This window comes from Ananas comosus, linkage group 2 (genome assembly GCF_001540865.1).
Source record: "Ananas comosus cultivar F153 linkage group 2, ASM154086v1, whole genome shotgun sequence".
NCBI classification, from domain to species: Eukaryota; Viridiplantae; Streptophyta; class Magnoliopsida; order Poales; family Bromeliaceae; genus Ananas; species Ananas comosus.
The window spans coordinates 17,245,650-17,271,591 of record NC_033622.1 but is presented as its reverse complement, the minus strand read 5'-3'; the positions used below and the strand labels follow the sequence as shown (position 1 = coordinate 17,271,591).

At 34.8% G+C, this 25,942-nt stretch overlaps 2 protein-coding genes across 3 annotated transcripts; one reads left to right on the top strand and one right to left on the bottom strand.

Moving 5' to 3' along the window:
• Nucleotides 468-18,273, top strand: LOC109703922 (tetraketide alpha-pyrone reductase 1). Of its 2 annotated transcripts, XM_020224668.1 has the most exons (6): nucleotides 15,303-15,509; nucleotides 15,668-15,837; nucleotides 16,329-16,517; nucleotides 17,105-17,267; nucleotides 17,477-17,669; nucleotides 17,981-18,273. In XM_020224668.1, exons 1-6 carry the CDS (start codon nucleotides 15,383-15,385, stop codon nucleotides 18,117-18,119), a joined length of 981 nt encoding a protein of 326 aa, XP_020080257.1. In that variant the 5' UTR covers nucleotides 15,303-15,382; the 3' UTR covers nucleotides 18,120-18,273. The 2 variants fall into 2 exon arrangements, 1 of the variants encoding a protein (XP_020080257.1); XR_002214058.1 differs by lacking the exons at nucleotides 15,303-15,509; nucleotides 15,668-15,837; nucleotides 16,329-16,517; ... (1 more) ...; nucleotides 17,477-17,669; nucleotides 17,981-18,273 and adding exons at nucleotides 468-858; nucleotides 5,275-5,636.
• On the bottom strand, nucleotides 8,706-12,462 carry LOC109703934 (UPF0047 protein YjbQ). Its single transcript, XM_020224680.1, has 7 exons — nucleotides 12,224-12,462; nucleotides 12,047-12,107; nucleotides 11,851-11,945; nucleotides 11,715-11,748; nucleotides 9,851-9,905; nucleotides 9,729-9,771; nucleotides 8,706-9,244 (listed from the first exon to the last, which is right to left on the bottom strand). Exons 1-7 carry the CDS (start codon nucleotides 12,434-12,436, stop codon nucleotides 9,173-9,175), a joined length of 573 nt encoding a protein of 190 aa, XP_020080269.1. The 5' UTR covers nucleotides 12,437-12,462; the 3' UTR covers nucleotides 8,706-9,172.

The following is a 25,942-nucleotide window of genomic DNA, read 5'->3' as shown; positions in this document are numbered from 1 at the left end:
TTAGTTAGTTATGATATATTTTTTACATTTCTATCGAGAATCGTAGAAGTATATTCTATGTGATTTTTTTCTCTATCGAGAACTGCAAAGTATATTCTTATATGATTTTTTTCCAACTTTTTTTGATGGTCTCAGTACCACGCTTATACTATAAAATTATTCTATATATAAAATATAAAATAGTTAATTATCACCAACAAATAATATATCAGAAATTTATAATTTTAAAAAATAAAGTATATCACATATACAATTGAAATAAAGATAATCAATAATTCTCTCAACCAACGTGTGGGCCAATGATAAGTAGAAAGTCAAGAACCACAAAAAAAACCCATATCACGTAAGCACGATTGGGCGCTGGCTAAGGCCTGAGGTTCTGTTTCGTTTATAGGTCTGGGCTTGCAAACTTGAAATTATATTGGGCCTAGCCACTCCCTCCCGTCAAATCACTAGGATGGGCTTGGGACTTTTGCCCTTCCATATGTTCCTTCCAGCGGGAAGCCGAGGCAACCGCAAATTCCTCGTTCGAAATACTATCGTCTCCTCAATCCGCCATCTCCTTTCGCCCTCAGATCGCTCGAATTTTTCCAATCAAGAAACCTTCCCCTTCGATCGTTTGATTCCTTCAATCCGGAAACACTAGAGCAATCCTCTCCCCTCCCCTTCGATCGCCCGATTCCTCCAATCGACCAACCCTAGAGCGAACCCCTCCGTTTCCTCCGATCTCGCCCAATTCCTCCAATCGAGAAACCGCAGGGCGTACTTCAGCTAGATTGCCGGATCCTGTTTGTGGAAACTGTCTCGATTGGAGGCTGAGAAAGTTTCTCACTGGAGATAAGGTTTCTGACGGAAGAGGTAATCAATCTACCCGTGTTCGTCGATGTTGAAATCTCTTTAATTCAACTTATAGTTTTATTTTCTGTGCTAGGGTTTATTCTGCTTAGATTGCTTTATCATATATGCGGAAACTAAGGTTTTGAAGCAACTAAGCAATGGTTTTGAAGCAACTAAAGTTACCTACTTTTTTTTTTATTTTTTATAGTCATAATTTCTTCTCTTTTTTTAATTCTCTGCTTTTGCCTTTCGTTATTGTTTCAATTCTTTTTATCTTCTGATGTCTTCTTATTTCAAGTCTCTTCGGCTTTCAAATATTTCTGTTTTTTATATTTTTTTTGTCTTGTTTTGTTTCTAATTCACCTTGTTTCAATATCCTAGTTGTTTTGTACAATGATTTACCGTGTGATGTCTATAGCAATTTTTTCTACATTCGATTTATGAATGATTTTTTTGACTTTTATTGCAAAACTTTCTCCGCTCAAACCTAGCAGACGCATGCACGCATAACACACACGGAATGGAACCAAAATTATTTAAGAACCACCTAACTCAAAATTCTATTTTAGATATCCTAAGCCCAACCGAAAAGAACACCAGTGTTTTGGCTCTGGCCCGGCTATACCCATAGTTCGAGGATGCAACTTACCCTATAAGTACAACCAATCTATGCACCTCTCGTGTGGGAGGAAGTCTACTGTGTCCCACTGGCACCATATCATCAGTAATAAACTAATCATATTCTCTCTTTTTGAGATAAAAGTGCAATAAAAATCTTTTTCTATTAACCATGATGGGACGGTGAACCCAATGGGGACAATCTTATTGGTTGGGGACACCACGTCAGTAATATAACTAGTACATTCTAGACTTTTTTCTCCGGTCGTCTCCCCCTTCTCTAATCTGTTCCTTCTTCCTTTGGAGTACTCCATTGTATACCTTTACATTGAGACTAAGGCCAAGACCATGGACATGGTCGGCGACTGCCTCTTCTTGGCTGACCCATTGCAGTGCTATACTGCCAAGGGCCGCGGCGTCATCGCTTTCATGTCCACCATCACTGATGTCATCCTTCTCGGCACTGACAGGGGTTGGCTTATCGGCCACGACTTTGGCCTTCGTGACTACAAAAGTTGCTTCCCACGTGAGCAACTGGGTCACTATGTCTTCATGGACCCTTTTGGTAGCTATTGCATCGCCATTGTCCTTCACGCCAATGGCGCATTGGTTTTGCATTTGTTTGTATTAAATTGTTCTACTGTTACCCCAAGAGCAACCGGTGCACTAGGTCTTTGTGGACCTCTGGGGCAGCCACTGCATCGCTACTGTCCTTCACGCCAATGGTGCGTTTGTTCTGTTTTTGTTTGTATTAAATTGTTCTACTGTCAAATATACTTTTTTTTTTTCAGTATATTATTGATTGTAGGTATGTTTCCACATATGTACCTTCATTAAAGTAATAGATAATATTAATTATATGATCAATGCTATGCATACATTTTCCACTACATGACTTAAATAGACAGTTAAAGAAAAAATGATTGTAGTGGCATGTATCCCAGAATGAGAGAAAGCTGGTCTCAGGCTGGTAGTCAAAGCGATGGGATTATCTATGTGTTCCACTTCTGCTTCATATTTGAGCTTAAGTGTGAAATTGTTCACTTAATAGCTAGTATAAATTGTTCAAATCTCAGGTTTTCTTTTTTCCTTTTTTCCTTTTTTTTTTTTTTTTCTTTTTCTATCAAATAGAATTTCTTTTCTGTCCATGAGATCCAATTGGGCTAGCCAAGATGCAAAAGTTTCTGAAGGAAAACTTGCATTCCATACAATACCATAGGTCTCACTCATTCAAGTTTATTATTTTCTTCTGTATAACTTAGGAAAAGCATTACGCATTTCCTTTATAACACTGTGTCAGCTAAAGCGTTACATACTTCCTTTATGATACTGTGCAGCGAGAGCTTATTGTATACCTTTTCTTTTGTGCAAAGTATCATCCTGCAGTATATGATAGGAATATTCATAGCCTTTGCTGTGATGTTGAAAAGTGAGCTTCGTACATTAAGCAATATTTGATGTTTTCGCTCAAGTATCTAAACTTCTTAAGCCTCCCAGTTTCTTTAATAAATATGCACTTTTGGTTACTAATACTAGATTTGTTATCTTTCAGGGTAGTTCTTGTGGCTTATTAGTAGTTACCCAATTGTTTCACTTCCATCAATTGGTTGGTTTTCTCTTTTCCTTGTATGATGTGTTGAATCTTCTGTGTATCAAGCTAATAGTGTGAACAATTATACATACATGCATACATACATATATATATATACATATATATATATATATAGAGAGAGAGAGAGAGAGAGAGAGTTCGGTTACTATACTCTTATGAGTACGATCGCTCTCGTACTCATAAGTTGTTTTCAATGATAGAGTTTTCGAATCAATAATCCACACCGTTAAACGTTATCTAGAGCATTTAAAACGTTTAGAAATCAAATTTTATAATTTTTCGACATCATTTACCTTACGATCAAAAGGTCACAAAATTGACAATTTTTAACGGCCGGTATGAGATATTGCTAGTTTAACGGTGTAAAAGAATCGGAATCGGTTAAATTTTTGATAGAAAATTCTATTTACTATATAGATAAAGATCAATAACTCCGATTTTAAATTGAAGGATCCGATAATCCATTTTCAAGACGTCGTTCGATTTTGACCATTTATTTTATACCCGCTTGATGGACTTTATTATGATTTCAAAAAATTACGAAATTATTTTTTAGAAGTTTCAAATACTCTAGATCATATTTAATGGAGTGGATCGTCGATTCGGAAGTTCTCTCATCGAAAACAACTTATGAGTACGAAGGACTCTATACTCATAAGAGTATAGTAGCCCTAGCCTATATATATATATATAGAGAGAGAGAGAGAGAGGGAGAGAGTTGAGCTAGAATACTCTCAAAAGCACCAAGGGGTTGGTGCTTTTGAGTTTTTAGCCATTGGATGGAGAAATGTAGGGTTGAGATGATGGTGGTAGGTGGTGGTAGGTGGAATAGTGTTTGATCCAGAGGTTATTAATAATTAAGGAGTAGATCCAAAGGCTAGAAACTCAAAAGCACCAAGGTTGGTGCTTTTGAGAGTATTCTAACTAAATTCTATATATATATATATATATATATATATATATGTGTGTGTGTGTGTGTGTGTGTGTGTGTGTGTGTGTGTAAATGAATTGGAATAGGTTGAATTTTTGATAGAAAATTCTATTCACTATCTAGATAATGATCAATAACCCCGATCTTAAATTGAAGGATCCGATCATCCATTTTTAAAACGTCGTTCAATTTTGACGGTTCATTTTATGCCTGCTTGATAGGCTTTATTATGATTTTGAAAAATTACGAAAATTATTTTTTGGAAGTTTTAAATATTTTAAATCATATTTAACAGAGTGGATCGTCGATTTGAAAGTTCCATCATCGAAAACAACTTATGAGTATGAAAGGCTCTATACTCATAAGAGTGGCTCTATACTCATAAGAGTATAGTAGCCCTACTATATATATATAGAGAGAGAGAGAGAGTTGAGCTGGAAGCTATCGGTAGCAAATGGGCTCCGTTGCCACCTATTTGTTTTCAATGATGGAGCCTTTAAATCGACGATCGGCACCGTTGAACATGATCTATATCACTTGAAGTATCTAGAAATCAAATTTCATGTTTTTTCGATATTGTTCACTTGTTCATCAAGTAGACACAAAAATGAACGGCTGAAAATGATAATTCTTTAAAAGGTGATGATAGGAGTCTTGTAATCAAGATCAAAAGTATAGAGCTTGTTCTAAATAGTTTAAAGAATTTTCTAACCAAAATTCAATTGATTTGGATATCTTTACACTGTTAAACGAGAAAACGTCTTATATCGACCATTAAAATTATAAAATTTGAAACCCTTTGATTATTAAGCTAATGGTGTCGAAAAGATTTGAAATTTGGTTTCTAGACACTTTAAGTGGTATAGATCATGTTCAACGATACTGATCGTCGATTTAGAGGCTCAATCATCGAAAACAAATGGGTGGCAACGGAGCCCGTTTGCTACCGATAACATTCCAGCTCAACTCTCTCTCTCTCTATATATATATATATTCCTATGTCTTCTAAGTCTCCTCTGGCCGCTATCTTCTATGTTATTTTAGAAAATAACTGAAAAGGTTTGGTTTCCTTCTTCATTATAGCCAAGCCTTTCTCTTTGTTCTTACATGATTAAGATAAATCACTGATATAGGTTAGTTAGACTTCCTAACATTTAAGAGTAAATGCTTCACAATTGATAATGGTTAGTGTATATTATTGATACTTTTGAATAGTAGTTCCTTGAGATAAAAGTCTTGAGATATAACTTTGTGTCTTATTTACACCAAATCACAGCATTTCAAGAGCGAGAAAGGTACTTTCTGATGTCTAGTAGAGTGGAAGTGGAAAGTTCTAAAAGAAGCGCATTTCTTAGTGGAAGATAAAGGATTGACTTTGTTCTCATTGTGGGTTATGCTAGATATTCATTTGGTCTGAAATGTGATTTTAGCAAAGTATTTTTGTGTTTGTTTTGTTGTGGTTCCATCAAAAGTAATGGAATGTATCACTTTTGCTCTAACAGTTTTTCTATTTATTTTTAGTTTTGTGAGTGTTTTTCTTTTTTTTAGTTATGTGTGTTTCCAACCATATGACTATATTGCTATGGAGATGATAGACTAATAACTTGGCCAGATATCACAGCTTTTATATTTTTCCAATTGGATTGAATGTCGATCTTATTTTGTGCTGACGTTGCTTAAACTTCAGGAATTGTTGTCTTTAATTAAAGATGGAGATTTTCATGGGTTTTATTTTGGATCAGAGAAGAATGAAACCATGTTATATAGAGTTGAGACTTGGTTTCAGCCTTATTCAGCTTGAAATCTTCAGGCAGGTCACTAGTTATTGGGATTTGAAAGGCAATAACTTCTAGCTATATAGGTAAGTTCATAGTCATTTTACTTTCGTAGAACATACCTACATATTCTTTTCGCAGCACTCTACAAGATTTGTTAACACAAGCTAATTCTCCAGAACAGGGACTGCTCTTTTTACTTCACAGCAAATAGCAATAGAAATACAGACTACTTTCAAATATTCCTACAATTCTGCCAAATTATGCACAACATGTATAGCAGTCATGATTTTAGGTTTATGATCTTTATACAGAAATGATTTAACCATTCATTATTATGGCAATACTTCAGAACTGATGTTACGGTTATATTTTTGCCTTTCTGTTATTTGGTAGAAACTTATGTTATCATGTAATAGTTTCTAGTATTTTCTTCTTCAAATCTCTCGAAGTCATGATACAACTTTTATGAGTAGTGTGGGTGGTGGATCAATAAAACAAAATTTGTCGTATGTTTAAATTTTTTTTTTTTTTTTGAGAGATAGGTTGCTTCGCTTCGTTTATTGCATTTAGAAATAAACTTAGCTGGAAATGTGAATCAATTAGGATTCGAACTTGGGATCTCGGGTACCAACCACCAGCCATTTGCCACTTGCTCTAGGGACGGTCGGTGTTTTGTGTTTAAATCTTAATTTGCTATATTTTCACATAACATTTTGAATTGTTACGAATGGTATATCTTTGTAAGTTTGGAATTTGTCAGAAACCTTCACATATTTCTATTTTAATACTATGAATTCTCCTTTCCCCCTAAACCCAATCCCTAAAACCCTAAACACTAACTCCCCTGAACACTAAGCCCTATATCCTAAACACTTAAAACCCTCAAACCCTAAACTCCATACCCTATAAAGCCCAGACTCTGAACCTTTAAACCCTAAAGCCTTCGGTCCTAAACCTGAACACTAAAACCCTAGGTATAAGTAAGAACTGTTAGTTCTAGGGATAGGTACAAGTTGAGGTATAAGCAGGAACTAGACCAATTTTGTGTTTGGATAAAAATTGGGTTGTCCTAGGAATAAGGTAAATAGTGTTTGGATGATTAGATTGGAACAAGAGGAATAAACGTTATAATTTGAAATTAAAATTATATTATGTAATTAATTAATATAAAAATATTACTTAAAAATAAATAAAAAATTAATTATTAATAATTAATTATAAATAATAATTAATAATAATAATTAATTATAAATAATAAATTATTAATAACGATTATCTAATTAATAATAATAATTATTATTATTAATTATTAATAAATAATAATAATTATTAATTATTCTTATTAATTAATTATAAATAATAAATTATTAATAATATTGATTATCTAATTATTAATAATAATTAATATTAATATTTATTAATAAATAATAATAATAATTATTAATAATTAATTATAAATAATAAATTAATAATAACATCGATTATCTAATTATTAAGAATAATAATTATTAATTAATTATTAATAAATAATAATATTAATTATTAATTATTAATTATAAATAATATATTAATAATAATATCGATTATCATTAAGAATAATAATTATTAATAATTATTAATAAAAAATTAATAATAATAATTATCTAATTATTAATAATTAATTATAAATAATAAATTATTTAATTATTAAAATAATAAATAATAATTTAAATATATTAATTAGATTAATTAATAATTTACTGTTATTAAAATTAAATTTAGATTTTAATTAATCTTGTTCTCATCAAGGAACAAGTTTGTTCCAGGAAACGGGTGGAACAGCAGTTCCAGCCTTATTCCAGCTAATTCCAGATTTTCGGAAACTACTGTTTCCGGGAGCCAAACATAACGTTTGGGAACAAAGGGGGAACAAGGGCTTATTCCCCCCCTTGTTCCCCAACCAAACGCTACCTAATTTTGCATTTGGAGGGTGAGATTGGAGAGCATGTTCCCATTTGGTGGCGGTGGCAGTGCTGATGGCGACAACCATCTCCTCGAAGAGAGATCCATTTGACTCCTCACCTCTGCCCTCCTCGGAAGCCATCTAGTGGACGATCAAGTCCACAGGTAAGTAACAGACCAGAGGAGTGAGAATGAAGAGGGGAAGGGAGATCCGGGAAGATAAATCATGCAGCTGTAGGCCTGCTTTTAGGAGAATGATAGCTCTTCCCGCCTTTCCAACTAGAGATGTAACGTGGGCGGGACGAAATGGGCCAGATGACGGCCCAGCTTGGCACAACCTAACTTTCCGGGCCAGCAGCCGAGCACAACCCCTGGCTTCGACCGGAGCTGGCTGGATGCATGCTCCTTTTTTTTAAAAGTTTTAAAAATATCCTAAAATTAAAAAAATAAAAGACAATTTTCAGCAGTTAAATTATTTTTAACATATAAATTATTTTAAATTTGTTACAATTTTTAAATTAAAAATTTAAAATTTAGAATACTTGGACTAGAATGTCTTCTCCAACAATCATTTTTATTGTCCAATACCTAGCTCGCTGTTTCTGCTAAGGCAGTCCCTTAGAAGAAAGGCCTGGCACCAGGCTATGATCTTAGGAAAAGTGATCCTGACCTCGGTCCTGCCTGCGCGGGACTGTGGTTTGACCCGTAGGAATGGCATGGCCCTTGCCCCCTAGGCGTGGCATGGCCCGTGCCCGCTGCGGACCATATCGTGTCACACTAAAGGGTAGGCTCAAGGCTCAACATAGCCCACGGGTTTAGAGCTGACAAGGCTGCAACACCCCATGCTAGGCCACGATTCTGCCCAAACTTTGCCTCTTGAACCCATCCGATCCGATTTACGACCTTACTTCCAATCAACCGGCCATAGTAATCTACTTGTACACCTACAAAGTTAGCTATAGCTCTTACATCGAACCGAATTCAAAAGTTTAGACAACTTTCAAGTTTTTCATATTAAAAAATACAAATGCGATAAAATTAGCATTACCAGTTGCTAACGTGGCCTTCTATACATGATAACCCCAATGTTAAATAGAAAGATTCTGGTCAAGCGTAGAATCGCCTACCATACTGGATCACTAACTGCTGTTACCCACTCGGGACGAGTTAGCACCACCAATCTGCGAAACTGAGATCTCCATAATGAAACCCAGTATGACTGTATCCTTCTCTTTTAGGATACTATATGCAGTGTATGATTTCACTTTTGACGTGCAACATTACTTGATTAGGCACGAGATGCAAGACTGAATCCCTTTTTTTACCACACAACAAAGAGACAGCAAATAAGCTTACAGTATAAATACATTAGGGTAAAGAGCAGCCCTAATTTAAATACAAAATACCGGATTGTTGTGTGATGGTTAATTTTCATTTTCAAAACTGTAGTAGAACCTATATCCCATTAAGAGTAATGACAATCTTGCGAGCAGTAGCATGGTCACGATGCTCACACAGCCATATTCCCTGAACAAAGAGAAACACAAAGTACAAGATAATAAGAACATTCCATGGTTGCTTTGAAACAGAAAACTATATTGTGCTGTAACTGCTGTTTCTAACCGAAGGCCATAGGTACCAGGTATGGTTGGTATTGTTATTTGTTCTTAAATATATTTCCTAAGGTTGCTCCTTTATCATTTATGTCAATCACAGACATAGGTTGCCATCAACTATTGATTCGGTTAGAAAACTAGGAATATTATTCTTTACTTCCATCAGTCTTTTTGTTTGAAAACTTTTCTTTTCCTAAGCAAGGAAACAAAGAAGATGCAATTACTCAAGTTCTTTTCTCTATTCGTGAACAAAAACCGCATACAAAGTCTCTAACAAAACAACAACTAGACTATTAGAAGTTCATTCTTAAAGTGGTATTAGGTAAAACAAAAACAAAAAGGCAGCATGCAAAGCACATTTCATTTGGTAAACAAGATAACAAATATTTCATCACCTGCCAGGTGCCCATGTTGAGATGGCCATCAGTAATCGGAATCCTGAAGAGGGCATTCCTACTAGTTGAAGATTGTGAAAATAATTGCATATTGCGAAAGGAAAAAAAAACACAATACATACATAAGGGAACAACCGAATATTGATGATTTGATATGTGCTGGCATATCATCAGGTCCTGCAAAATGATAACCCAACTATTAAGTGAAACAGAAGTTCAAGGCCGTGAAGCCCACAGAAAGTCCATCAGGTCCTGTACAATGGTTTTAGGGAGCGAATCGAAGAAAGAAAAGGAATAAACTAAAATTTCATAGATAGTTTAAACCACAACATTTGAAGCAGAATAATTGGGCAACCAAAGAATCGACAAAAAACAATAAAAAACAGCAAAAACAAAATTACATCCATAAATCACAATGCAAAATTGAACACCAATATGCAAGACGTAGGGCATAGAAAAGACAAGTTGAAATAGCAAGCAGACTGCTCTGTCTACTTTATCTGAAAAGTATCAAGCTTTGGCCAGTTTTAGTAACCCTGGCTTGATATAAGCAGAAAACACTTGAAAATTTTGGGTCGAACAACATTTAAAACCTTTGCAGCTCAACCCACCTTGATCTGGCATAAAACCTAGATCTAGTTGGGCTATGGCAAAAGATAAGTGAATGGGTTCTAGGCTATTCCAAGCCTTTGGAACTAAAACATGCCAGGCTTAGCCTGATCTATAACAGCAATTAAACAGAAGGTCACCCTTTGAATGGATTGGAAGAATCAATTACTTCTAACAGACGATGAATAATCTACTAGCATCTATCAATTGTTGGACTTTCAAGAGAGGAACAAAAGAGAAGGTCTCTTTGTTATCCGTAGTGACGAATTCTAAAATTGTAGAAAACAATTCATCACCCTAACGCGCTTTGAATGCAAGAGATGAAAATAATGACCTCACATAATTCCAAGAGAAACTTCCATAGAAATTCAGAAGAACTACTAAATCCAGCATAACCATATTACAAATATACAAAAGCCTAATGTGACGGATATAACTACCAGTTTGGAACTTTTACTGCTCACTGCCAAATATGAAGCTTTTAAGCAGAAAGAACAGTAGCTTTCAGCGCCTCTCCCCGGAAATAATGTTCAGAATTTGGCAAATACCAATACTGATGAGACCTATGCAGCTAGGATCACACAAGGGAAGCTACCAAAACATAAAAAAAGTGCCAATTATGACATAGCAAAGTCTATTGTCAGCATCCTCTTAAGTCTTTGTGTCTTTGTGGTAAGGTAGTCTCACTTTTTATAATGTTCAAAAGTTAGCAAACACAAATACTTGCGAGAGACGTGTGTTGATAGGATCAAAAAGGGAGACAGACCAAAGTCCTATCATCGGCACCCTCTTAATTCTTCATGATGATGCAGTCTCACTTTTTCTCTTTTGCTTATTATGCAACTAGCAATAAAAAATTGACATATCGTCCACCCTACAATCAAATGATTCCAGAACATCTAATATCCTGGCAAAACAGTACGCCACCTTCCAACTACAAGTTTAAAGAGTTGATGATAAAATCCAGTGCTTGTAATAGTGTAGCGAAAAAAAAGTGTAGTATGAGGGCACATATAGCCAATCTTTATACTGTCGCCAAGTTTAACATCTATGCTATATACTGTAGCTTATGTACTAATTAAAATATGATGGATTGGAACAGCTAAAAAAAATACTACTATTGTTGAATATATGTGTTTCATGCAAAATATCCAGACTGCTATTGTGTAGTTCGCATTACAGAAAGAAGCATTTAGACAAACAAAAAACCAAGATAAAGAAAAATAAGCATCAATTGATGAGCAGAACATAATAAATGAGTTCAAGGAAAAGAATGATTATGTCTAAAAAGTAGTCGAATCAAAATTAGCATGTATAAAAAAAGTTAAAAAAAAAAAAAATAGACCACATAACAAAGGGATTTACAACGTCCCTAACCTTCCAATGTGTGCTTCCAGGGTGCAGATCGGCCCTGCAGACATATAAGAGCACAAAAAAAGGAGCTTTTTATCATATGTCATTAACAATCTAATAATGTAGAAAGAAGAACAAAAAAGGGTGTCGATTCCATTACCTCAGGGACGATCCGGTTGAGAAAGGTTTCAGTGTCATCCTGAACATCCGCGTCGTAATTCTCGTTTATGGTCAAGGAGGCGCTTGTATGCTGCACTGTAAACGCAGTATGATCTCAGAGGGACTCCCCAGCCCCAATCCATCTGAGCTGTTCAATTAAAACTTACATACATACAGAAAACAAGATGGGCACTTACAGAAAAGATGAGCCAGTCCGCATTTGAAGCCCGAGAGGTCCTGCTCGATCTCCCTCAGTATCTGATAAAAATCGAATCGCCAGCGAGCATAGCATTAGTTAGAAGAGGAATTATTATTATTATTATTAGTAGTTGTATTGTCTGCAAAGTAGAAAAGAGGAGCGCCCGGTGACAAACGTTGGAAGTAACGAGATGACAGCCGCGACGCTGGGGAGGGATGACGACGGTCTTCTGAGCCCACTTGGCGGCCATGGACGACTCCTTCGATTTGGAGGTCGGGGCGGATGCGGGGGTGTACTGCGACGACGTCAGCCTCACTCTCGCGCGACGAAGCGATGATGGGGGTTTGGCGGCGGAGAAGAGGGCCGACGACCCTGCTGCAACTTGCATTTTGGATGGAACTATGGAAGCGATGCAACCCCATCCGGACTGCTGAAGCCAAGCAAGCAGGTTTTCGGACCAAACCTTCCTTTGGACGTGGATCCAACCCGAACCTCAATCCCGCGATCGCTAGTCCATCCGAATCTCAGATACTGGCTCGGCATTTCGTGCCTACGGCGAGATTTTCTTTCTTCGCACAGGATGCGTAGGCATGCTTACACTATCATATCTAAAATAAAAATTCTCTCTCTCAAAAAAATATCTAAAATAAAATTTATAATAATTTTTTTAAAAAAATAATTTATTAAATATAGTTTAAATTTTTTAGATAATCTTGATCATGTATATATAATTAAATTTAAGTTTTTAAATATCAATCATTTAATATAATAAAGTACAATTTATGCAGACTCTACATACGTTGCGTGCAAGCAGTGATTTTTTCTCCTCTTTCTTTTCTGAAAATTATTATCGGCAGCATGTGGCATATTAGTAGATTTATGCACATACATATATAAATATATATAATAGATATCTCAAAACCATAATTTATTAATTCAATATACTTTATAATATTAAAAGCTTATAATTAAATATAAAATATTTTGAATATTAATTTTTTTACAAATTAAAATAATAATGAATTATTTTGTGTTGAATTTTGAAACTACTGATGCATAAATACAAGCTTCTATAATATAAAGTTCTTTTTGTATGTGTAAGTTATTTAAACATTATACATATCTTTTTCTATACATAAGTTATTTAAATTTAATAAATCCTATCTATCAAAATACTATTTTAATTTTAAAGGATTAATAGTGAAATACTAGGTGGTATGTAAAATAGAGGTGGAATAGTTTCTTCCCTTTCAACAACCCTCACCAATTTGCAAACCTGAAATACGTCCTTAAACTTTAACTTTATAACTAAATTTTTAAACTTATTTCAGACAGATGCAATTAGCTAGTATAGCTAATAGAACTAATAAATTTAATTGAATTTTTTAGCTAAAATAATTATACTAATTTAATTAAAAATTGAAATTTTAAAAAATTAATAAAAAATGAAAGTTGACGGAGTTTTTTGAAAATATACCCTATAGTTTGAGGGGGCCGCCATATGGTTTTATAGTTATAAAATCAAATTTTATTTTGATTGGTGTTATCACAATACTTTAAAAATTAATATATATAAAATATTAATTTAGAAAATCATCAGTTACTTCAAATAACTTTGAAATTAATGATATAAAAGAAAACACAATTTACAAATTTTTTATAAGAAATAAGAGTATAAAATTAATAATATTTCTATATAGTCTTTATAAATATTATAGGACACATTCAATAAATAAAATTTTAAATTCAAAATTTTAAAAATGCATTTTACAATGTAGTAGAGATTGCATTAATTCGATTCTTATAAAAAAATTGTCACATGACAAAACTGGATATTAACAAAAAAAAAGAAAAAGAAGACAAGGTTAAAACGAAAAGAAACAAAATTTATTGAAGGTTTAAATGTATGCGGCCGGTCTTTAGTTATAAATTATTATAATATAATAATCTGCCACTACAGCATAAAGTATTTTTATCTATTTTATTCGACAAATTATAAGAAGAAAAGAAAGATCCTAGCAAACTCACCGACATTTCAGTTGTAAACGAAAAGCAGTGTACTTTGCCGATCCTAATTCTAGATCCTGTGAATTAAGGGAGGTAGTAGTCGGAATGGCTTACTCTGCGGGTCCTCATTTCAGACATTAGATCACTCATCCACCAAAGATTTTTATTTTGGTAATGTTTGGAGTGGGAGAATAGAACAGTTATTTGGAGACGATGTCAGTGAAGTTTGGGAAATGACGTCATGGTGAGGACCAGCTTGGGAAGGATCGTTGAGATTATGCAAGTTAGCAGCACTGCAGATGGGATTATTTGGACGGAAGAAAATAAAGTGATTTTCAAGGGTCTCAATGCTGATCCTCTGATGGCAGTTGGTAGGATTAGTGCTCTGGCAAGGCAGTGGGAGGTGGCGTCCGGTGACAGACGACTCTTGTCATAAAGTGATCCGGTTCGTTTTGTTCGGGCTTCTTCTTATGTTCGATTTTATTTTTGTTCCTTTTAATTGCTGATTTTTTTTTGTTAATTTTTCTTTTCTCAGGCCCTTTTGTAGTTTAATTCATATTTTTGATGAATGAAGCGGGCAGCGTGTCTATTCTTCTCTCAAAAATAAAAAATCTAAAAAAACATCTCCTTTCTTATTTTTATATCTTGCTAAGAGAATTTTTTCTGAAATCAGAACCTCTTAATTTTTTCCCCTGTGATAAAACATAAATATTAGATGTAATTGTTTTATATTTAATTATTCCATGTTTAACCGACCAATTACCATGTAGACTAGTGACATATTTATGAATTCTTAAGGACCTTCTAATATAATCTTAGGCAACTGTCTTTTCCTAAAAAGTTAAGCTCTTAGTACAATAATTTAGTGCTTAATAATTAATTTTAAATTTCTTTCCCACCCCTTCCCTCTTCCCTCTCCATTTCTTCGCTCTTTCATGATCTCTGTTTTATTAGTTAATAGTCATTATGACACAACAAATTTTTCTCACAGAATTTTTTATAGGGAGACCATCTCCTCTCAGATGAAATGTTACCCAGGAACCGTACAATTAGAACTCGATCGCAACTTTGCCAACTATTTCTGAAGTTTAAAACTATTTTAAATACCCTCAACTACACTTTACCAACTACTGTACGACGTACATGCTAGATCTCTGGTCTACGTACTCTCCACCAATCTTTGTATTTGTCTTCACCACGTAAAACGAATGACCTACCTGTCTTGCTAGTATTTAAGCTAATTCGATCTAAAGATTTGGTGTATTCACGCATATATGAAAGCTCCTTAATTAGCATCCGAAGTTTCGCGAGGGTACGCTTGGATAGAATGGAGAAATTTTCCGCCACCAAAGGAAAAGTGTGCGTGACGGGTGCTGCCGGTTTTGTTGCTTCTTGGCTTATTAGGCGACTCCTCGAGTCTGGATATTATGTGACGGGAACAGTGAGAGACCCAGGCATATGCATGAATATTAATTAATTTACGACTCCGTATTTCTCTATTGTTGTTGCTGTCGTCGTCGTCATTATTATTATTATTATTATTATTATTATTATTATTATGTTTTGACGGGAATAATATGAGACTATAGAATTTGTACATACTACTCTATAGGAGATGGCAAGAAATTGGCACACCTTTGGGAGTTGGAAGGAGCAAGGGAGAGGCTTCGGCTGGTGAAAGCCGATCTCATGGAAGATGGAAGCTTTGACAACGCTGTAATGGGTTGTGAGGGAGTCTTCCACACTGCATCTCCCGTCTATGTGGCCGGATCGGATCCTAAGGCATGCCACTTTACACACTATATGTGTTTGTCTTTTTCCCCCTACCATATATAAAACACGCAGCGATTTTATTTTCTTTTTTGATATAGTTTATTAATTTATGAGATGAGAAAAAAAATACGTACATGCACTAATGGTTTTGCATTTTTTGCTACGTAGCATGTTTAGTGAATGCGGTTAGCATTTGTACAGAAAATGTTTTTTTTTTTTTTTTGAGAAAAATTTGTACAGAAAATGTTAATGTGGTTATCATTTTGTTTGCTTCGAAATTCCCTTTACCTTTGATAGATCAAGATATCCTTGACTTGACATGATTCAACAAAATTAGGCCGACGCAAAGATCCGAAAACTTCTAGCTCAAGTTACCCAAAACAAGTAGCTAAGCTTTAGATGCCTAATATTATTTTCAGCTCATCCTAGGATATGGTACTACTGAGCATATAACAAGAATATTTCCAGTTTCTCTAGATGTTCAAATTTTCTCATGGCAGGTTGAAATCTTGGATCCTGCCATTACTGGTACACTAAACTTGTTAAGATCCTGCAAAAAGAATCCATTTCTCAAAAGGGTTGTTCTTACATCATCATCGTCAACAGTGAGGACGAGAGATGATATAGACCCTAATTTGCCATTGGATGAGACATCGTGGAGCTCTGTGGAACTCTGCGAGAAGCTCCAGGTAATTCACAATACCATAAAAACTGCAGAGCTAGCTGTTGTTTACTACAGTAAAGAGCCATTTGGTTAGATATAATTATTAATACAGTATAGTTGAAGATGTATGCAGTCGGAAATGTAGTAGTTAAAACTATATGCATTATATTTAATTGGAGGTAGTAGAAAGTGCTGCAACTATAAATAATTAGTTTGATTGCATGCAGTTGAGAAAATATTTTTTAAATTTTATTATTATATATATATGATGATGAGATTACCTTTAATGTAAAAAAAATTATTTTTTGTTTAAAAAATATTTAAAGAGGTACGTAAGGTTATCTTTTGTTTAAAGTTATTCTCTCCAACTGTTATAGTTAGAACTACGGCCAATTTGGGCGTAGTTTCAACTGCTACAGTTGAACCTCTTCCTACAGTTTTTATTATAGCAGTTGCAGTTAAATATATTAAACAAACATCAAATTTATATGCAGTTACAACTATGGTGCAATTGCAACTATATGCAACTAAACAGCCTCTGAGTTGAACCCCCAACCCCTGTGAATATTAGTGCTTATAAGATTATTTTCTTTTTGTGGTAATATGCCCAAGTTGTGGTATGCGTTGGCGAAGATGTTAGCAGAGAAAGCAGCGTGGGAATTTGCTCGGGAGAACAACATGGACCTAGTAACTGTTCTTCCGTCGTTTGTGGTTGGGCCTAGCTTACCTCGCCAGTTATGTTTCACAGCTTCACACGTCCTGGGCTTGCTTAAAGGTATTTCGATTTCAACAAATAGCATCCTTCAAATTTATTATTATTATTATTATTATTAGTATTTTTATTTCTAAGCTGAAGGTAGCTATTAATTCCGTGCGTAACACAGACGGTGAAAACATATATATATAGAATTAACAAGGAATTTAACAGCTTTCATGTGCGCAGTACGTGACTAAAGAGTTTGGCATGAAATACAAATTCCGCAGGAGAGGCGGAGAGATTCTCATGGTACGGCAGAATGGGGTATGTTCACATCGATGATGTCGCACGCTGCCACATTCTAGTGTACGAGACTGGCAGTGCCAGAGGAAGATATCTCTGTAGCTCCACCGTCCTTGATAATCACGAATTAGCCGCCTTGCTTGCCAAAAGATATCCCTTCTTTCCAATCCCAGCAAGGTACAGAGCAGACCAAGTAATCGCTTAAACTTCCATAATGGACGGATTTGTGTCGCTTTTGTATTTCGAGATTCCCCTCTATGTACATTTCGGCCCATAGATCCTAACTTTAATTATATAACTCCCTCAATTCTAAATGGCCGTCCGTCCGAGTTTTAACTAAAGACCACTGATTAGTACTAATTAAATTATATAGACAAGCTTTACAATTTTTTTTTTCTTTTTCATTTTTCAGTGAAAGTGTTCATTTAACAGTAGCAAAAATATAATTTTAACTGAAAGTAATAGGCAAAAAATAAATGGCTGTGCAGGTTTGAGGCTCACTACGGGAAGCAGGATTATAAGTTCGATACATCAAAGTTACAGTATATGGGCTTCAAGTTCAAAGGGATAGAGGAGATGTTTGATGATTGCATTCAATCGCTCTACACACAAGGTCATCTTCCCTAAAATAACTGGGAGTGTATATATATATATTCAACGAACAAGACTACACCATTATATATAACATCTATTCAAACTAGTATTAGCTGAAATGTGACGGCAGTTATCTTACCGTCCCCTCTAATGATCCGTTATTTTCTACTAATCAAACGTGCTTTCCCTCTGAAAAGTAATATTAAAAATTTGAAAATTAGGAGATGCATACGTTTGTGAGTTACCAGTTTATGCTGGAATTGATCTTTTCTCAAGTGGAGATTCAATATAAATATGACGAAGCTACGAATTAATTGTCTACTGAGAGATTTTTTTTTTTTTTCTTTCCCCCTTCTAACTGGAATTAGAGAGCAAACAGAATGGACGCTCAACATGCGAGGATTTTTCAAATTACATTGCTTTCTTTGTTAATAAATTTGGTAGTTGTGCTCGCATTAATGAAGTAGAGTGCCTGTCTGACTTCTCCAATTAAATCAGGTGGACTAAGCTCAAAATCATGGATTGTAGAATGACGCAAATCTATAGATCTTTTTAGTTTGATCACTCTTTTCTTTTCCTTTTCCTTTAAGGGAGAAAGGTGGCAAGTCATCCGTCTCATTTATTACTGCATGAGATGACAAGCAGTAAAGAATTTGGTGATTGATATCCGAGCTAGGTCTCAAATTTGAATTCTAGTTGATTCACATTTTCAGCTAAATTTATTTTTTTAAAAAATAAACAAAACGGACGCATGCTACCTATCTCTAAAAAAAAAAAAACAAAGCCTTGAAACACATGAGAACATAAAAAATAAAAGAAAAATGCAAAGTCAAAAAAGATGGAAGCTAAAAGAAACTGAGAACAAAGAGAGTTCCATTACCGTCGAGATTCACCCCATGAGCTCAGCGTAATACCGATATTCTTATATACTCGAAGTGGGTTTGAGCTCATATTGACCTCTTTTTGAGAAAAAATCAAGATTGTATTCTTAAAGATGATGCTATTTCTTTAAATCCTAATTGAGCACCACATAGCCGGAAACGAGGCGAGGACGTTCATCTTCTGTTGCTCCTCCATCTGTTGCCTTAGCGTCGCCCATAGCTGATCGCTAGATCTTGTAGGTAATTACCGATTGGGCGAGTCTATTTGACCAGTTAGATTTATCTAGAACTGCAGCCCCTTCTAGAAACAATAAATATCATCGGACCAGCTAGTTAATTCTACGATTTCGATTTATTTTACACACGCAACGGGTGGGATTGATTGGAATCCAGGAATGGGCCGGTCGTGTATATACACGGGAACAGTTTTCAAAAAAATTTCTGTAGATTTTGTATCTTAGTATTTTAAAATCTGTTTCTGAGTTGGAAACATTTTAACTGATAGATGTGAATTTATATTTAAATATTGAATATATAAATGTGAACCTGTGATGTGAATGGTGTATGAATATATAATTGTTGGTTACTTGTATGTTCATTTGGTTGTGGTTGTATCTGGATTGCTTCTTGTACTTGTGCGACGCCGTGCAAATACAGGAAAGACTCTGTCCGTGTGCACAGTGGATTCCTTGTGTTTGTGGCGGATCTGACATACTCTGGGGTCAGATTTTTTAAAAAAAAAAATTCAGACACTTTTCCGTTATGTTTTAAACTAAAAGGGACTCCGGGGCGTGACAGATTAAAGTGGTATTTGTATAAAAAATCCACTTATTTTGGGTTTTTGCAAAATCGGGCCACCTTTTTCGTTTTTGCAGATTCGGTCCACTTTTTCAGCAAACTGACCAAAATACCCTTATATATTTTTCTCTCTCCTCTTTTTTTTCTCTCTCCTTTCTTCGATCCCGTCGCCGCGGACCCCCAGCCCTAGACCGACTCCCCCTCTCCTCCTCGCCTCCTCGTCCTCGGCCCCACCCCTACCGCCTCCGCCGCCGCCACCAACGTAGGAGGAGCAACGGCATTGGTGGAGGAGAATGAGTGGCTGCGGCGGAGCAACGCGGCGGTGGTGGCGGAGCTGGCCCCGAGCTTCGCGGCTTCTCCGCTCTTCGCAGCCCGCGGCCTGCGCGGCCTCGTCGACCAGCGCAGGTCGGCGGCGGCCAAGCCCGAGCTCAACAGCGCGAGCACCACCTCGAGCAGCTCCCTCACCATCGCCGACGAGCTTTCGACACCACCGCCGCGAGATGGGGTTGCTGGGGCTGTCGCTGTACGCCGACTCCGCCGAGCGCTGCGGCGTGTAAAACGTCTCCTTGTCCGACGACGCCATCGGTGCCGCCGCGCGCCGCCGAGGCGGCGGCGGAAGGGGTGCCCCCGTCAGCGGAGATCGAGAGAGTCGAGGTCCTCCGCAGAAGGAAGAAAAAGAAAATGAAAAAGAAGAAGAAAATGAAAAAGACTCGCGCGTGTTCTTCTCCGTCGGCAAATGGTGTAATGGTGTAATGGCGTAAATGGTGTAATGGTGTATTGGTAATGGTGTAATGGTGTAATAGTGTAATGGTAATGGTGTAATGGTGTAATNTATATATGCCATATAATAATTAAAAATGACTTCGAGCCCTGGCATATCCATATCCCTGGCATATCCATACCCAATTATATATAACTAGTATAGTAACCCGCGCGATGCGACGAATAAATAATAGAAGAAAAATAAAAAATATTGAAGAGGACGAAGAAAGGAGTTTGGAAAATAAAAGTTCAAGTATGTTTTATTTTTTGGGTAGATAAATGTATGAATTGAACTAACCAATATAACCATTGAAAATTGATAACCGCCTAGAATCATCATTTAAATAAAAAAATCTACAAAGGTCGTATGAAGATGGAGATGATAATATTGCGATCATGATGACGATGGCGATAAAAATTTCATAGAAGTTTGCAAGATTTTGCACCCATTTGAGCATGAAATGGTCAGAACTGCCACATCAATTATGAAAATAAAACTAACCTCTCCTCTTTTAATTTTGCATGTTAGGAATTATTTGAGGGAGAAGAAAGAACTTATATTGANGAAAAAAAAACAGAACGATAGAAACAGAGAGGAGAGAGAAAGAGGAAAGAGAAAAAGTAATAAGGGTATTTTGGTCAGGCGCATGAAAAAGCGGACCGAATCTGCAAAAACGAAAAAGGTGGTCCGGTTTTGCAAAAGCCCAAAATAAGTAAATTTTTTATGCAAATTGGCCATATCCATATATGCCGTGTATATATGCCATATAATAATTAAAAATGACTTCGAGCCCTGGCATATCCATATCCCTGGCATATCCATACCCAATTACATATAATTAGTGTTTTTTTTAAGAAGCAATAAGAATGCATGAGAACTCAAGTTCTAATTTTTGGAAAATGGATTATTCTAATAATTTAAGTTAGAATTAATAAATATATTAGCTATTAGCCATCAATTTTTTTGATTAATATGTTGAAAAATGATCAAAACTTTAATTTTAAAAATTATTGATGATTTAACTAAAAGTTAAGAAGATCTAAACTAAAAAAGTATTGTTTTGAAATAGCCTATGTCATGAGGCTCAATATTCTCCACAAGTGTCAATTGGAAATGCTTTCCGTCATTAGTGGTGAAAGTCACTTGAAAGCACGAAACGGAGCGTGTCAGGATCATCGGGTGTACACACACGCAGACGTATATACATGGTTATAAATCTTATACCTCTTTTATTATAGATTTTATAAAAATTTAAAGTCCGACTATGGTGGTTTTAAAAGTATCAAACACTTATTGATACTTGTACATTTTTCACCGTCACATTTATTCCCTTGACCAAATCCACCCACAGCAGTGTTGAGATAGTTATTGCTCTATTGGGTTGGCCAGCCGCTTGTCCTGCCTTGTTACCGCACCAACTTTATAAACCAACATTATTAGAGTAGAAAGTTAACTACAATTTTAGCTATTTAAGTTGGGGGTCGACATCGATCCTGCAAAGGAATATTATTATTATGATCATTTTCACTTGGTCACGTGGGCACGGCAACGACCCGTGTGGCTGTGGCTCCGGCCGCGGCCGCTTGGCGATGCCTCGTCCACGTACGAGTCCTTTTTTATGCGACGGTTGAAAGAGCCACATCCATCTATGCTCCGCGCCGCCCAACTCTTCCATACCCTGCGGTATCGGTCGCGGTAGCTCCCAAAACCCAAACGAATATCTGTTCCATCTGGCACGGTCCGTTCTTATTAACGCCAACATGTCCCTCTGTTCGTACAGATTTATGACCTTTTCAGTATTTCGCCAGGCGGAGTGATCATACAAATAAGGATAAGGAGAAGAGGGAAAAACAAAAAGGAAATCAAAGAAAACCAATTAGATTAAAAAGAGAGCTATTTAATTAATGCAGATGGTAATGCTAGAGATAAGCCATTTGTACATTCCAAAAAACGGAGTATCGAATACACTCTCTCATCTTGAAATTTAAAGAATTTTTTAAATTTTTAGAATTTAAAAAGTTGAGAAGACAGAGACTAATTATTAGTGCCACCTCACATTTTAAGAAGCGAAAATGCAATTTTGCTCAGAATTATTTTTGAGGAATGCTTCAATACACCAGGTAAAATAAATTTAACCGTTAATATTTTAAGGGCGAGATTGACTTTTGTATAGTGGTTACCTGCTCAACATGTTACCATTCATAAGGATAATATCGGAAAAAAAAAATACAAATTAATTACCAAATTTGATCAACCTTATACAAATATTTGTTTCCTTGTTTAATTTTGTTACTTACCAAATTAGATAGTGCTAATTTGATAAGTAATAAACCTTTATAAATTGAATTTAAAAATCAATTTGAGCTTAAACTTTATAATTGTGTACATTAAATTCAAATTTAATTTTAATTTTAATTTTCAGAACGAAAAAATTTATGTTTAAATGAATAGTATATTTCAATTCAAATTGTTAATTTGATATTAAAATGACAAGAAATTTCAAATATATTAACTTATTTTAAATTGTAAATTATGCTGTATTTATAAACATAACTTTTATTATTTATTTAAATTAAAGGCTTCTATTTTTAAAATTAAATTCAAATTGTTCATTCGATAGTAAAAACAACATTAAAGTTCAAAAATATTGATTAAAATTAAATTTTAAATTTAGATTTAGTTTATATTATAGTTAAAAAAAATAAAATTTGTTACCTATTTAAACTAAATGATTCTAAAGCAAAAAAGGAAAAGAGGAGCGGCGAGGAAGAAGAAATCGCGGCCTACGTGTAGGAAAATATCGCGGTCCACGAGGCTGCACTCAGCCTCGTGGACTGTGTGGAGTGAGAGGTCCACGGTGGACCTCTAGCTCCACTCCCCCTTTGTGTGTGTGTATCCAATTTTATTTTTATATTTTATAAGAATTATAATTATTTATGCATGATAATAGCATAAATCTAAAAAATTTTAATTAAATAAACAAATTTTTATTCCGAATTTTTAAATGAGAAACATAAAATTTTCGTATAAATCGCGTATACGAATTATTGGCGAATCTAATTTTTAAACCGTATTTTTCAACGAACTTAAAAATTAAGATATAAATTTTATTCTTATTTTATCCGTATCGAATTTTTATCGTATTCGAATTAACTAACTATGGTTTAAAGACATGAGGTTTAATTTAGGAAAAGTAATAATTCATAGATGGAATATTGGAGGATAAGAATGAAGGAAGGTGGAATATTCTAAATTTATAAAAATAGCATGTTATGAGGATGAAAATTTACCAAAATGCCCTCATTGCAAACTCTAGTAATAAAAAAAAAATTTGCCCTTATTAAAGTGGTGATCGGTACCTATACCTCCAAGTGCCGGTCACTCTCTTTTAATAGATCTATCGTTACCGTCCATTTAAAAAATTTTAATGATTGAGATTTTTTCGGTGCATAGGAGCATTGCTCATTATTTTTTCTCTCTTTCTAATTGCACAAAGGAAAAAGCTGCTCTCATTTGTTTGTACCATGAAAGAATTAGGTGCGTATAAACGAAAATATGTTATATAAAAAAATATTACAGGTATATTCTACCATAGAGTATATATATATATATTGTAAGCCCCAATGGTCCCACATTAGTTGAAAAAATAATTCTGATTGAATTATATAAAATTTTGCACGCTAGTAATAATAATTGAGTTTAAATATTTTGTGAGATTTCAGATAGTTCTATATATAAGATATAATAAGGTTAAAACTTTTAATCCGACTTAAATATTTTGGGTGGTAGTTAGTCCCAAGAGATTAAAAGAGTTAAGCGTGTTAGGACGGGAGTAGTCATAGGATGAGTGTTCTTTGGGAAGTTAGAGCGTCATACAATTTGCGTCGGTGGTTTGTACCTAACAAGTTATTATTGCTAGCTGATCAGGTCGTTATAAATGGTATCAAAGCTAGATTACAAGTCGAAAGTGTGAGAGCTAATTATTATGCGGGACAAAGTGTTACACTAACTAGTTTTGTGGGATCTACCTCTAAAATTTTATATTGTCGGATAATTTTGGTCTATATCTGTGATCTTGTTTGGGCCACCAACGAGTTTGGTGGACCACCAACAAGTTTAATGGGATCCACCACTAGAATCTCATATTGTCTAATAATTTTGATTTGCATCTGTGATCTGATTAGACCCGATGAAAAAGTAATTTTTATTGAATTATATGAAGCCTTGTACATTAGTAATAATAACTAATAACTAGTTTTAAGCATTTTGGGTCGGTGATTTAAACCCAAAAAGTTATTATTGCTGGCGCTTACAAAGAATCTTATGTCAGTTGTCAATATGCCAATTGTTTTTCTTTTCGGTCATGATATAATTATTTTTGAATCTATATAAGTATAATTTAAATAACGAGAATTGTAGTGTTCAAATATTTGTAGAAATCTTGAATATCGATAGTTCAAAGAAATAAAAAGTGAACATAATATTTTTTTGACAAAAGAATATCATACTATCTATTTCATTCATTAAAAAATGAATATATTATTAAAAATAAAAATAATATTGTTTACTCACATAGATGTACCGTCTCCCGCCTTTTATTAAAAGTGAATATAATATATTTTTTTAATCAAATATTTTGGTCGTCCAGGAAATGTTCCTTCTATATGCACAGTCTATCAATTGGTAAATCTACAGAGCGGATTGCACTGTCTATATAAAACTAATCAACGTCTTTACACCATATGTGGCAGTGCGGCGGCAGTGCGGCGTTAATTCTACGGATCAGTAAACTACTTCTAAAGATGTGTAAAACTTAGTTAAATTATAAATTATTTTGATTCAACTATTCCGTCGTTCTAAATTTAGATTTTATTATTTAATATTTTAATTATTTAAAGTCAGTCAACAACGCTATAGCTTTGATATTTGAATATATTATTTATCTTTATAAACGTAATTAGTATGTTGCATCTAATTTTTTTTAGTCGTGAGATAAATAATACATTTAAATACTAAAGTTAAAGTATTATTAACTGACTCAAAACAAATAAATTGAAAGGTTGTATAATAAAATTAAAATTTAAAAAATTTTGATAGTAGATTCACAACGATCTATAGTTCAGATTGGTTTTTTTATTTTTGTATTTTATTTTTTGAGTAGTCCTTAGGCTACCCAATTCAGAAAGTTTAGAACCTTATTGCTGTACTCTGAATTCCAATTCATGGCCCAAACCTGAAGACCAAGTGAAAATGCCTTACACATCTATTATTTCTAAAATAATTTTTTAGTCCGACTACCGGCGCACAAGCTCAGTCGTTGCAAGCAGACGTGCGCTATCTAAAGAAAGCAATATAAATGCGCCAGGGCTGGTGCTGATTGGTCACACAGATCGGGTACTTTTCTACGTCTAATA

Bases quoted from the DNA above. Each gene is read 5' to 3' on its own strand.
- LOC109703934 (XM_020224680.1), bottom strand. From the start codon at position 12,436: ATGCAAGTTGCAGCAGGGTCGTCGGCCCTCTTCTCCGCCGCCAAACCC. The intron at 11,749-11,850 runs GTAATGGAATCG...ATATGTCTGCAG, and splicing joins TCAACCGGATCGTCCCTGAG to GGCCGATCTGCACCCTGGAA. The intron at 9,772-9,850 runs GTATGTATTGTG...TGCCCTCTTCAG, and splicing joins ATATTCGGTTGTTCCCTTAT to GATTCCGATTACTGATGGCC.
- LOC109703922 (XM_020224668.1), top strand. From the start codon at position 15,383: ATGGAGAAATTTTCCGCCACCAAAGGAAAAGTGTGCGTGACGGGTGCT. The intron at 15,838-16,328 runs GCATGCCACTTT...TTCTCATGGCAG, and splicing joins TGGCCGGATCGGATCCTAAG to GTTGAAATCTTGGATCCTGC. The intron at 17,670-17,980 runs GTACAGAGCAGA...ATGGCTGTGCAG, and splicing joins TTCTTTCCAATCCCAGCAAG to GTTTGAGGCTCACTACGGGA.